This window comes from Struthio camelus, chromosome 13, assembly GCF_040807025.1.
Source record: "Struthio camelus isolate bStrCam1 chromosome 13, bStrCam1.hap1, whole genome shotgun sequence".
NCBI classification, from domain to species: Eukaryota; Metazoa; Chordata; class Aves; order Struthioniformes; family Struthionidae; genus Struthio; species Struthio camelus.
Genome location: NC_090954.1, coordinates 19,109,322 through 19,124,317, shown reverse-complemented (window position 1 = coordinate 19,124,317; position 14,996 = coordinate 19,109,322). Strand labels below are relative to the sequence as shown.

General features: G+C 37.0%; 1 protein-coding gene across 2 annotated transcripts in view; it reads right to left on the bottom strand.

Annotated features, from left to right (window-relative positions):
• The window catches only part of DOCK2 (dedicator of cytokinesis 2), a 224,275-nt gene that overhangs the window by 2,560 nt on the left and 206,719 nt on the right, over nt 1-14,996 (bottom strand). For both annotated transcript variants that reach the window (XM_068959212.1, XM_068959214.1), the window contains 6 exons: nt 14,598-14,774; nt 13,215-13,298; nt 9,398-9,535; nt 6,681-6,808; nt 4,697-4,877; nt 891-1,011 (listed from right to left, as the gene is read on the bottom strand). In XM_068959212.1, the coding sequence (XP_068815313.1) occupies nt 891-1,011; nt 4,697-4,877; nt 6,681-6,808; nt 9,398-9,535; nt 13,215-13,298; nt 14,598-14,774 (829 nt within the window). The remainder of the gene's footprint in view (nt 1-890; nt 1,012-4,696; nt 4,878-6,680; nt 6,809-9,397; nt 9,536-13,214; nt 13,299-14,597; nt 14,775-14,996) is intronic.

Below are 14,996 nucleotides of genomic sequence, written 5' to 3'. Positions count from 1 at the left end.
GAGAAAAAATAGATAAATAGTTACATAAATGAAAAAGAAGTCGGCCACGATGGTCTGGGTAGGAAATTACTGTTTTCTTGTGCTTAAATGCCTGTTACAGGCATTTGGATACATAGGGACAGTGACAGGGATAGAGGAAGTGCGGGCTAAGAAGTGGGATGTGCTCTAGAAGGAGGAAGAATAATGAAATAGAATAATGAAATAGAATAATGAAATAATGAAATAGAATAGAATAATGAAATAGATCCCATTTTCTCTGTATATCCTGGCCTGGAAATGAAGTTCACCCTCAGTTACACTTTTTCTTCTCTGCCTCACAACTGTCGGTCTCTCCAGTGGGGCAGTTATGTTGTCTTGTTTCCCCTTCCTGTTACCATGAGGAGGACTTATGGGATTCCTCTCTAATGTCAATACCAAAAGTCGAAATACCTTCTACTGGGCAACCTTTTAGGACATTCAACTGCCAACGCAAGGCACAGAGCAACCATTTATTCCTGTTTCAAACCCTCTGACATCGATTGGTGAGTGCAGCCTGTAGAAGCCTTGTTTCTGCAAGTGAGGCCCTAAAGAACAGGGAAGATGAATGAACCCTGGCTCTGTCAAGGCCAAGGGCATGCCTACACCCTAATAAGGAAGCAAAATGCAGGGCCCCAGAAGTAATACTTTTAGAACTGGTATGTTAGCACCAGGCAGCACAATCTTTTCGTGCAATAATAGCAGTCCAGCCTCAACATGCACAGCACCACACTGAAACTGTAACTTCTGTCTCAGACGCACAGGGACGCGCAGAGACAGCTACCTGCTTTTGTTTGGAGCAAAACCTTTATTGCTATGTTTTCTCAGTAGCCAAGCAGTGCAGAACTCTCACCATCCTACCAAGAGCAACTTACCTGGGATAGTTGGCATGGAACGACTGACAGAGCCCATTTGCTTGAGGACAGATGTTTTCTGAGGTGCTGCTACATGCTCTGAGAGGTTGGTGTCACTCATGAACTCGTATTTCCTTGACAACTGTTTAATAAAAAATAGTAATGCCATTAATGATGAACTGAGATACAATTAATTACTATCTAAGCAAAATAATACTTTGTGAAACACATAGAAGGAAATCATTAATAGGTAAATGATCATGCCTAGCCCTAGTGCTTTATGTGATTATTTGTTGAGCAAACAATACAAGTAACTCGAGCAGTAGAATTGGGCCCACACATAATATCATATACTAACTAAAAGAACGTAAAACCTTTAGAGATGATTTATAGTTAGATAAGTATTTCTCATTCCATGCAGAAAAACCGTTACCCTAAAAAAGCTTGCTAGAGGAGAGACTAATCTGGAACTGTAGGATGGTATTACTACCATCCTGGGTGAAACATCATCAGCCAGCTCTGACTGTGGCACGGAAAGGAAAACAAAGTTTTGAAAACCTTTCTCCCTGTTGCATTAACATTGCCAGCTTGGCCACTACAAGGCTTGTCACTACTTTTCTCAAGCAGAACAACTCTGTGACTCAGTATGTGGCAAGATTCCCACAGTAGGTGTATGTGTATCTAATGTAATCAAAAGGCAAAGGGTTTGCTTTGTTTTGCAAGTAAGAGCTTCTCAGAGAACGCCTGTGCTTTACATGTGTCTGGTATGAGGACACGAAGCAAGAAATAATCCTCCATAAGTTTCCCCACAGTCCAATGCTCAAAGAGTAGGGACAGATGGCAGGCTGCAAGATCCAGCTTACTGTCCAAAAGTCCCTTAGCTACTAGCGAGTAAGTAACTTTTCCTTCATTTTTGAAAGCGTGTACACTTTACTGTATGCGACTGACAAACAGCTTCCCTCAGCGGAACAGACGCAAGACGTTTCATCTCCAACACTGCTTACAGCACTGCTCTGACTAGGGAGTTAAGTTCAGGGCAAAGTGTTCAGCAAAGATTAGTATTTTATTCTGTGTTACAGCTTTACATTTTTAGTACTCCCTGCTTTCTTTAGGAAAGTGGCACACTGCTATGTGGCAGCAAACAAGTTAAAAATCTCAGTATACAATGAGCAGGCTACCCTAGACAGTTTGTATCACATAAGCATACATATAGTTAAAAATCTAAATATGTTATATTACATACATCTAATATTTGTGAAGAGATGGCTTGTCCTTTGATACTAATGCCTACAATCTGAACAGCATATCCTGTTGAGCTAATATAGAAGTTGTGGATCTACTCAATACATGCAATTCTTCCTGCTGAAGTGTGCCTTCCAGAAAACGTTCAGAAAGGTGAATAGACTAGTTCAGAGGCTTTTTGCGCCCTACTAAAAATTTCCTGGACTGCAGAAATCAAATTTTGTCCTTGATACCCAAGCAGCCAACAGTCACACCATTCTGCTGAATTTCTCGCTAAGGTAAAATGCAAACAGGCTGAGATTTCTGAAAACCTGGTCATCTTCTGAAACCCCATCAGTCGTTGTGAAGAAATAAAAATTGGGCAACTTGCATCATTAAGGATCTGTTAAGGAGTTTTCACTCCCTGGTTTTATGAGCCGGAAGAACTAGCCCAGGTTGAGGTCATGCCCGCAGCTAAAGGCAATAAGCTATTAAAAACAAAGAATATGCATTAAACTAATGGGGAACTTGCACCTACAGTGCGATCCATGAGAGACACATTTTACAAATGATTCAGTTTTTCATACCTGAGGCACTAATTATCTCTGTTGAAGAGGGAAAAAAACCACTGTACTTCAGGGTTTGTAGTCACAGGTCAGTCTTTTCTTCCAGTTTCTTTATAAAGATCTGACAACAGGAGTACAAACTGCAGCCTTCTGAGGACTGTATTTTACAAGTAACATTTCAATGAAGGGCAAGATGTAAAAATTTAAATTCACCTCTCGCTAGATAGCCTCATCCATTAAGATAACAGATAAACAAAGTAATTTGATTTTGCCTGCCTATATTCCTTGCTGAAATTTACAGTGTATACTGAGCAGTGCCGCATCTAACAAGACTATAATGCAAACAGTACCTGTTTCTGATCCAAATGCAAGTGATGCTAGCCACACACAAAACCCAAAATATACATGTTATTTTATCAGCTGAAGCTATTTTAAACTGCTCTTTCATTGTTTCTTCTAGGAAACCTTCATACTTATTTATGCAAATTCAGTAGGAGGCAATAGCAGCAAATTTGAGCTTGGAAGCTAGAAGAAGCTCTGTTTTATTTTAAGCTTTATGTAGTCCTGTCAAAGACAGTTATTTACTGTCATAGTTTTGCGCTCAAGTAGTTTAACATGATTTTGTCCAAAGTCCTAGCTTTGTGTCCTTCCCAGGAGCTGTGAAACAGAGATGCTTTGTAGAGGGATAAAAACATTTACTGAGGCTCAGGCCAAGCAACTGAACCATCAGGAAACAGTACCTTGCCAATACTGGGTTCTGCATTAACCACAAACTAAATCATGAATGAAAAAGCTTCTGGTAATCAAACTGGTTTTCCAAACAATAAAGAGTGTTTCTTTCCCTCCTGGAGATAAATATTAGCTGTATATATCTCCCAAACATGCAGGCATAACTCTTCTGGCATTTCAAGGGATCATTCATCAGGGAGGTCTAGCAACTTGCCTTTGTTAAGGTTCAAGAGGAAGGACTGTTCACATTCAGCAATGAATCAAGTGTTTCTCTGAACTTAAAGTAGAGGCCAACATACCCATTGGAGTTTCTTTCTGCCACGCACCTTCCCTCGATTGCATTAGCAATCATTGAACTTACATTCCAACAAAAGAGAGAATACTTCGTCAGTCATTTGAATTTAAACTGAACTGCTTGCCAGTTTCAAGTTCTCATGTAAAGGTCTAAAACCATGTCTGGAGTGACTTGGATCAGTTAGAGGAGTTAGGAGCTAGGCTCCTGGTCTCCTAAAAGAATGCTCACTTTCCATCAAATTCACTTTCCCTTGGAGGATTCCTCCTTTTTTTTTTTTTTTTTTTTAAATCAAATGACTAAGCTCTCTCCATCTAATTCAGCAATCTGTTATTGCTTGACATATACATTTAGATAAGGTTGTCTATCAAGAGGAAACCTTTCAGAATTTTTTAAAATGATTTCTCTTTTTATACTAAAAAAATTGGCTTCTAAGGATTAAACTATAAAAAATGCACTGTGTAAGTTATGTAAGTCAATCTGATGATCTACGGAACAAGAGATGCCAGTGCTTCGGAACACCAGTCTGGCACCATTTAAGGAACACGGTTTTCAATCTTGCAATTTTCAGCTGCATGTCCCTTAACAAAGTAGGGAATGAAGAGAGCTCACTTTCGAAACAGCCCTGACTGTAAGGAGATGCAACAAAATGTCAGTGCAGTCAATTAACTGCTTATCCACAGGAAAGCTAGCTGACCCCTCCCGATGTAATACTGCATTTTTAGCCAAGTGAGATTCAGAATTATGCAACTTCAGGGCTAGATTCCTTGTCATCATAAGTAGAGACATTTTGTTTTTTTCGGCTAATTTGTTTCCTCCTCAATATCTTGTAGATTTCCATTCATGGCAAGGACGGATCACCTCTGTATCCTGCATATTGCCTTTTATGATAGAGTAACAAGTTTTCCACTACACTAGATTTCCATGTGATATGTTTTCCTTTTTCTAAGAAAGGGAGTAACATCCTCATGTTTTAGGGATCAAGAAATACCACTGTACACTGTAAGTCAGTAACATACACTTTTCATGTTGGAGACTGAAATATCAGGTGCCGTTTTCTCGTCAGCAAATACCACGCTGCTTCTTTTTGTTCTTTTTTTGGACCTTCTCATTTTTACTTCAGGGTGAGGGTTAATTTGCAGAGCATTCTCCTCTGACTCTGATTTTGGTGGCTTTGATAGCGCTGCTTCTAGTTCAAAGCTGCAGGGACAAAAGAAAAACGATAATAATTGCTAAATGATATTTTAAAAGTCACTGGTATGCTGATGTCATTTCCCTGAGAAATATAAATGCAGGTCATCCTTTCCTTAGGCTTTCTATGCAGCCTTGCAAACTGAACTTGCAAAAAGTATATGAGGTGCTTCAGCTAGCAACTGCAGATACTAAAAAGATGCCTTTAGGAGATATTATAATGTCCTGAAATGTTACAAGGAATGCACAATATTAATCTGAAGTGCAAAACTAATTTTTTTTTTTTTTTTTAAAAAGATTTGTGCATTAGCTCAAGGACACCTAAAGCAAAAAGGGTCAGAGATCTGATGGGAATTTTATGGGGAGTGGTAGTGGGGCTGAAAGCAGAATATGTATTTTTGGTTGTTGGACACTGAAACAGGGGTATTACTATTTCTTCTCAGGTTTTAAGTGCATCCTCATTAAGTTTATTTATTTCACTGTATTGGACAACAAGGCACATGCTCAGTGATAAAACAAAACCCCCCTCCTCCTTTCCTCTGATTTGTATGGTTTAAATATTGGGCTATTTTTCATTTCAGAAAACAGCACATGAATTTGGTGCTGGACTTATTCCATCTCTGCTGATACAATCAACCTGTTGAAAACAGCGTTCAACTTATTTTACAACTAATTGATTTATAAAGATAAAACAAGTACTATTGTGATTTTCTTGACCTGTGCTTCCTAGAAATAAATTAGTATCATGATAATTTAACATTGGGTGCATGATTCAGCTGATTAAATGTGGTTATCTAGTTCCATATGAGCTGCCCTACTGTATCAGAGACAGGAGGCTGGCAGGTATGATGGGAAACATGTTTGTGTGCTATGCCCTTCTTGAGTGGAAACCAAAGACTAGGAATAATAGACTGGGACATCTCATACACTATCAGTCTTTGTTAGACAACTGACTCAAACCTTGGCAGCATTTCAAATTCAATGTAGTAGTGTTAAACTTTGAGCTGGCAGTGAAACATAGAAGCACTAAAGAGCTATCTTAAGGAGACAGACTTCCAAGTTGGGTTCACACACCTTTGGACTTTTTTTTTTTTTTTTTAAAAAGACAACTACTGAAAAAGAGATAAGATGTTAAAAGGAAAACACAATCAAATACTACTCAGTAAGATTAATTTTATACATGCTTTGTTTGAAAAGAAGTTCTGTGTGCCCAAAAGATAATGTATAAAGTGGTCAAAACAGTCTGTGGATGAAAAAGCTAATCAGTATGTCCATAACTGTTCTCTCAAACTTAAATGACTTTATGCATCTGGGAGCTGCATTTAAGAAAGCAAATTAGGCAAAGCATGTTAGTAATAAAAACCGGCTTTACTAAAAATTTCCAACTCCTCTTTTGTAAGTTTGTAAAGGCTTTCCTTTTCCTCTCCAATTTTAAGAAGCAAAAAGATGCTAATTAATTTTAAAGCTGCATTCACTCATAGACTAACTTGCAAAAAACAAAACTTTTTATTTTTGAAATAGTATTTCAATAATAAAACATTTGTTTCCTGAAATCTGAATACCTCTGTTTTCTTTTCTCAGTGAGATTTCCTAAGTCTATTTTGCCTATCTAGCATAAACTATTGTACTTTTAAGCCTGGAGGAAAGATTAGCTTTACTTAAAAAGAGAATTTTGGCATTGTCTGAAGAGACTGTTAGTTGTCTTGGTCCTTGAAAATATAAATTTTTTTAATCTTTTAGTTTGTTTTCATCAAACAGGACAGAATGAAAAAACTGTATTATAGTCATAGTTGTATTATATTCATAACTGACCTTTCCGAAGCAATTTTGTTTGGAGTACTGCAGTCTGAATTCATGGAAGCCAGTGAAATAACTGACAACTGACGATAGGATCTTAGCATTGATCTCGGCCGTCCTACTCTCTTGTCATCAAAATCTGGCTACGAAATGGAAAAGAGAAGCAAGTTCCATGAACCAAGTTTTCTATGCAACTCATTTAATCTCTTCTCAGTAGGTTTTGAGATAGCACAGATGTTTGAACATATGGCATGAAAGTTGTTACTCATCACTATTAATTACTGTGATTTTGTTTCTTATGTCTGGATATACTCTCTCTCTAAGACCTCTCAAGCTGAATGATACAGCGAGCAGATTTATGGCTAAATAAACCACAATTAACTTTTTTTTTTCCTCCTCTGAAAAATAAATAAAAAGAAATAGTGCTTACAAATCCTGTTTCAAAAAGACATGGGGCAGGCCATTAAAGTATTTGGCTTGGTCAAATAGCGTTAGTTAGTCCTTGCTCCAAAACAGTAGTTACGCTCTCTTCTTCAGCTCAGCACCTTCTGCCACCTCAGTTTACATTAATGTTGCCTTTTTTCTTTATATGTTTGCAGGTGGATGGATGAAATTCATCTTTCCCTAATAGTCCGCCAGTAAGAACAGGACTCTAAGAAAATCAGGACTATTTAGGTCACCATGTACCTGTATTGCACATGGCCACATGTACTGCACTATCTCTCTCTGCATCTCTCTCTACTTCTGCAATGGAAGGAGAAAAAGGGAATTTCACTCCAAATATCCTTTAATAGGTAAGACTGGCTAACATAATGCAAATATTCAGCTTGATGTTAATGGTTATTTATGCTTTACAACCTGGTGTTAAGTAAACTGAACCAGCCCTGACTTAGGGAGATTTCCAGATGCTTTCCTGTTCCTCTTGCTTTAAAACAGGAGCAAGGATCACACCTCTTGGCCAATTCTGCGCCTCTTCTCTTTTTAAGGGGGGTGAATTCTGGGATGTAGAATTACACTGCGCAGACAGCTGTGTCCTCCTCTTTCTCTGTGCAAGGACTTCCTGGGATGAGTATGCCTCCCCTCAGTTAGCTCATCATCGTGTCATGAAATGAGGCAAGTTTTTGAGCATTTCCCAGTGCGTGTATACCATGAACTGCTTTTCCAGCCTACTTCAGCAGATATTTTTGGAAACGTTTTATATTAAAACATACTTACATTTTCTTCTGATTATCCAGAAAACATTAAAAATTTAGGCATCGTTTCATATGCCGAGTTCCCAAAAATCATGGTTTCTCATTATGTCATTTTTCACTAGGACTTTAAGCTCCAGCAGAAGACTTGGAAACATTCATAGTTTCAAGGGTTATTTGCAAGTATTCGGCATAAGAATTTCTGTCCTGTGCATGTCTAGAATCTTCTGATAAGACACAATGACTGCACGTTTTTTTTTCTTTTTTAAAGGAAAAGAACTCATGGCAGCCACTAGAAAGAATATTAGATATGGTAAAATGGAAGTAGTGCCACTTTTCAAACTACCTGGCTCTCCTGTACATAATTAAAAAAAAAATTGCTATCCAGCAACTTTATTAATTTCTGAGATACTTATTGAGCCAACGATTCTTTCTGTGGCATCACATATATTTGAATAAAAATGCATTTTGCAAGAACTCATTCCACTGCTATGTAACATACATTTTACAACGTTCAGAATGAGTAGGAAAGATACTACATCTCTATAGCTGAACAACAGACCATTGTGAACACACCATCAAAAATGTCAGAGATTAAATTAGACAGAAAAATTCTGATTTGAAAGAATGTTGAAAATGGTGGAGCCTGGGGGTAGAGATTTAAATAGAGAGAAAAGAGGAACTCGCAAAGAAAGTACATTCTCTGCTCTTGCAAAATTTTAAATAGGTTGCTCTTTTCTAAGAATTGATCCAAATGAATGCTGAAGGATTCAGCATTAGGCAAGACTGTAAACAGTAGATTACAGCCTCTTTATTGCAAGGATGGTGGCGCAGAACTGAAAATGAAAAAAATATACTGAGATAAATAACCAGAATTTGCATTATATATGTGTGTACCACAGCACAATATCCAAAATCAAAGTTAGAAATGTGCTAGTTTTTCTTCTAACAGAACTAATAAACCCTCTTATAAAATCATCAGCATTGAAAACAGCAGCATATAATTTCCAAAGCAACTACTGTGTAATTCCAAAAAAAAAAAACCCAACAACATCCCTCCCACTAGCCCTCACCAGCTGACTAGAAGAGTTTGTGCTTAGCAGCTGTTCTTCAATTTCCATATATTTCAGTTTAGCTTCAGCTAATATTTATAGCATTATGTACATGATAGACTTTAGAGCACAGCTGGAAGCAGCTAGTACAGGGAGGTGTGGACATCAACCACAGATCAAACATCTAAACTGCTAAGAAAAATTACAAAGAGGAGAAACATAACAATTTGTTTTTACTTCCTTCTAACATGGAAGTGAATTGCAATTTTCATAGAGATGGTAAAGTACGCCAAACCTTCCAGAACGTTTGATGAGTCAGAGAGTTAATCAACTCTCTGGTAGTAAAACTCAGGTGTCTCTACCTTCAGATCACAAGAAAACCCACAAATAAAAGTTGTGCTTCTGTATGTGCTTTTTTTTAGAGGAGAACAATAATATTAAATAAAAAGAAAGTATAGAACAGGGAAAGGAGGTAAAAGGTGAATGATACCAATTCTCTGGCTCCGTACTGTTTTTCCACTTTAACTTTTAAGTGCTTGAAACATTCCTCCATTCGGTCATGAAAAGGGCGAAGATTATCAGAAACTCTTTTTTCATGAATTTTAATTCCAGCCCCAAGGAAAGGTATCTTGAAGAGGACAAAAAAAAACAACAACAAAGTGAGAATATTAAACTAGGTCTGACAACCCCTCTAACTCCATTTGGAGTCACTGCTAAGTCAACTGCGAAACCATTACTGTGGTGGATCGATTTGTCAGCTGGTCTTACTACTCCACAGGAGCCTTTAGTAGCAGAGAGGCATCTTACTACAAATTGGGGAGGGCTTTTGAAAAGTGGGCTCACTCAGTATTTTGGAGACGTGGATACCTCAAAGCAACCGTTTTGTCACTCCTATCTATCTGAATGTTAATCCCTTATGAGATTAAAACACCATGTGAGAGTTTGAAAAAAACTACCTGCTCTTCTCTAAAACACAGCTCTGTACTAGTCCACCTGCTAATGAAGGTGCCTGCCATGCTTTACTGGAAAGAAGGTAGAGATGAAAATATATCCCAAGTGGATTCCAGGCAAGTGGTTTCAAACTCTTTAATTTCTCTTTGAAATGCAGGGGGGCCTTAAGGACGTGATCAGTTTGACAGCTGCTGCAGCAATTTAACATACTACTGCCTGATTACTGAATACTCTTCCTTTCTCCCCTCTTTGATCAGCTGTCTTTTTCTCCATTCTCCCCATATCTCTAAGAAAAAAACCAGCAAAATAATACTTCAGTACAAAAATAAACAACTCAAGCCATAAACAGAGGTAGCGCGCACTAACCAGGCTCACTTTGCTCTATTTTACCCCTGTGCTTTCCTTTTTTCCAGCTCATCCTTCAGGCTAGTGACAAATAACCAAAGGGGGCAAGACCCCTTACAGTTCCTACTAGATTTAAAAAAGGCATACGACCATCTTTTTAAATAACTGAAAAAAAGTGTAGACACAGACTCCCTGAAAGAACACCTAATAAAAAAGGGTTAGAAAAGGGTTTGTCTGTATCAGTTCATCAGATAACTCCCTCCACTCATATCTCTTAAAAATCCTTCTTTGTCAGAAGGAACGGTTTTGCTTACCAAATTAAAAAAAAAAAATCTTGTAATGAAGTAAATATGATAATAATACTTTTCTGATCCCTTTTCCCTACAAATCCTTTCGTATCCTTGCTTTTATTATTTTTATTATCATCTTTGCTATTCTATTAGTTGAACAATACTCAGCTAAAGTAAAACAAATCTTATCTTCAGATATGATGGACAGCACACTTTTACATGCTATTTAAGTAACAATATACATGGCCACACAGAGAAACTTTGAGCTTTTTCTCTTTCAAACAAACATTATTACTCTTCAGTCTTTAAAAATGGTGATTTATGGGATTTATGCAATATACTTTTAGCTACCCTTCTGCAAGTAACTTTTTGGGACAGCGTTAACATAGCCTTTTAGTTATTTCCCAGCTTTTTCTTTTTTTCTTTTCTTACTTTTTTTTTTTTTTTTAGGAGGGAGTGAGAGGAGGGAGGAAATTCCATTTAAACTCCATATTTTCTTTTTTGTGTTCTGACCGTGTAATTCTGACCCTCTGAATATTGTATACATCAGTCGCCATTGACCTGATCATATTTTATGGTGGGTCATTTTCAATATGCCTTATAAAACATGGTATTAAAGCACATCTGTTACAGACAATCTGCTTGTCCTTTTTAGAGGGATTTGCAGGGACATACACAAATTAACCATTTTACTTCCAAATGGCACATGGTACTATGATCAAGATAAAACAGAAATTTCTTAATTTATACCAGTGCATCCCTAGAATATTTCTGATCAGAAAGTGACTAAAGACAGAGCCTGTGCTGTCTTGAGCTGGGCAAAAATACAGGAGGAAGCTGTAAAGGCTGGTAACTCAAAGTAATCACCAAATTGAGATAAATCAAAATGAAACAAGAGTCTTCAAAAAACAAAAAAAACCCAAAAATTTCCATTAAAACTAATTGAAAGAATCATTTCAAGGCAGAGAGGTATAAGTGGTTAGTCTTGCTGTTTCCCGTCTATGAAACAAGAGATAATATATCCCTCTCGTAAGCCTGGCTTAAGATTAAATAAATGATGTAGAGTTAGATAATACAGGGAACATGTCAAGAAACAGACATTTCTGAAAGTAAAACTGCAGCTCAACTCACACTATTACATAACATCCCTCTTGAAAGAGAGATCATTATATTATAACTTGGTATAGCGATTACAATGCCCATTCATTTACACAGCAATCGGTTGTTCTCCCTCTTTAATAAAATCATCTACATTTCGGAGACAGACTCAACAAACTGCTTACGTGGGAATATGAAAGCCTCCTCTAGCACAGTCATTCATTTTGCCATATAGCGATGGCAATAATTTCTATTTGGGCTAGATAATACAAATAAAATTGATAATTTCTGAGATTGCATTTTCGTCTCCATTCTCTAACAAACGCTTAGGACAAAGAAAAGAGCTGTCTTCCCCTGCAGACCAACAAAAGTAGAGGTTTTCTACTACTGCCTTCCATAGTGAGAACAAAAGGGTTCTGCAGGTTGGCTAGCTTACCATATGTACGTTAAAAATAAAAGAAGAAACAACCTCAGTGTTGCTAGTACAGGCAGAATATTCTGTTTTACTCTAGAGATAAAACTTAAAAATATTTACTAATGTCTTCCATGTTATTTGTCACACAAAGGATGTGTACCAGCGATCCTGAAGGGTCACTGAGCATGAAAATTAAGTCCCCTGAGTAACTAGCATTCCATTGAGGTTTCTAGTGCCAAAAAGAAAGAATGAATAAAACGTATTCTGAAAAAACGAGTAGCAATAATAGCAGTAACAGTAATAAACCTCTAGCAATGAGGTATTTCCCAAGACATTTTCTTTCAGATGTTTGCAAATGCTTGTTTTTCCAGCAATTCACGAAGTCCTTACGACTTTTCTCATACTTTCAGTTTTTTCCCCACAAATACAGGTCTAAGTTTGGAATCTCATACTTTAAGCAATAAATGCAGCTCACTATATGCAGCTTTTGATAAACCAGTCCAAATTACATGCTCTGAAAGTATTTTCTGGCCTTCTGCATTACCCAGACCATAAGGAGATATATGGGTAATTTCCCTGATTCTGGTAGCATTTCTACTAACTCTTAAAGAATACGATTTATAGCTCTGTGAATGATGATACTCCTAAGGAAGAAAGATGTAATTTTTAGAATTAAGCCATTTCTCCAGTTTTGGCATAAATTCAAAAAATTGATGGACAAGATTGCTCTACATCCCCAAGAATGTTTTATCAATCACGTCACATCAGCGTGTAAGGAATTATTGCTGTGGTGTTTTATTAATGTTCTTAGCAGGTTTGTGATGGCATACACACTTCCTGTTAAGCATATTAAAACTGCCACGGGGTTTAAGTCTTTTGTCCTGCTTAAGGAAAACTATATTTAAATAGGATAATAAATAGTCCTTCTACAACTATAAATACTCTTGCACCAAAAGGTTTATAACAGTGTAAAGGAGTACATTTTGAGTCCCTTTAAAAAAAATACTATGCATTCATCACAGCGCTAGCCAGAGAGTTTCGAACAAGAATCTTCTTTCTCTTTTCCCCTCCCCACTTTTAAGAAGTGGATAAGGTAGCAGTAAAATAGACACAATCATCTAAATGACATTTTGTTCTCCTGCTAGAAAGGAACAGAAAAAAGGAAAGCCTGAGAGAGCCTCAGAGAACTACTACCAGTGAGGTGTTACCTGCCAAGCAATTAGATCTTTGAGTCTATTCAGCTTTTCCTGATCCTCTGGATGGTCTCTGATATATTCTTCTGTAAAGAAAGCCTAAGACACACAAAAAAGGAATGAGTCCATCATCCCAACATGAAAAGAAAGTAGTGCTTCCTCCAGTGACTCCAGCTAGTGACCATAATACTGCTCATTAAATGAAGAGATATTTGCATGCCCCTCTACCAGGTGCTGTTAGTGATAATTCATTATTTTATCAATTAAGAACTGAGCTGTTCTTTTTTTTTTTTTTTTATGTTAAAAGATATGCAGTTTGTCCCACACTTTTGACCTTTCACCTTAATACGAAAGCCAATTTTTGCTTATATTTTTTAAATTTGCACTGAAAATAATAAGGCACACACATATTTGGAGAAGCACGATTGATATTAATTGTCCTTTTATTTAAGTACCCTAACCTGATGTTAACCAGCATGCTACAGAAGGAGGAAAAGGAACTATTTCATAGATAAGCAGAGCCAGATATTGCTGCCACACTGCCTTTTTCTGCCCAAAGATTTTTTTTTCTTCCATATACATAATACGAATGTAGTTATTTGTCCATGACTGCCAAATGTCTAAACAAATAATCCTCTGGTACAAACATGGCATAAGCCATACTCCTCCAGAACACGTCATACTTACTGCATACATACTTGCCATACTGTCATATGCTTACTGCATACATACTTGCTATCTCTTCAGTCCATCTGACACACTGAGTCTACTGAGCATGGCACATACTTCTCATCAGGAAGTGGCAGGCAGAAATAATAGAACTCTACAGTGTTGGGGTAACATTTAATTTCATTATAAACTTCAATAATTAAGATTAAAAAAAAAGAGTTTTAATATTCTTTCCCCTTATTTTTTAACAAGGCAGCCTTGGAGACGAACTCTCTACAGTTCAGTTCCTCAAGCCATTCCATTTCCAATGTATTGGTAGAACACGTTTATATTTGTATTCCCATTTTTAACAACAAAAACTGCTGTGCAGAGAGGCTGCAGTTACTGAGAAAAGCTGATAACAATATAAACCTTTTGATGTCTAACAGCCTATTCCATTACAAAAGGTATATCTCATCTCCCATGCATTTATGAAAACCTTCATGACGGCAATTAATACTGAGCTTCAGGTACACTCCCAATATCTGTTCTGCATCTGTGCTACTTTCTGCTGTCAAAGACTGTGTGTCAGATGTGGCCTGGACAGGAGGGCCTCTTAAATGGTGGAGCTGTGGCTTTCATATCTCCAGCCTACTGTCCACTGCGACTTTGGGCAAAGAAGCATCATTAACGAGGATTATGAAATAATACATCTGAATGTGATCTTCACATTGTCTTTAAAGCCCTTACCTTTTCATATTTAGCAAAGCCACCCATAACAGCTGGATCAACAATTCCATTCAGAAGCATAGAAAGTGGATTAATAGGAAGGTTTTCATCACTCTGGTACTGGTTAATCATCATCAAAATTTTTTCATTTGTCATGGACATAGTCTCAATAGCATTCTCTAAAGGACTAATTGTAGTCTATAAACAAAATGAGAAAAAAAATGTAACCTACTTCATTTAAAATCTTCTAAACTTTTATTTATCTAGGTAAGTATATGCAATTGTACATTTAGACATTTGGTCATCAACTTAAAGAAAATATTAATTATTTGCAGTAGAAGTCTTTCATATGTAAAATTTCATTTTTCTCTGCAGTTTCTATAACCTGGCTTTTAGCTGTTTATTCCAGGAATCTATCAT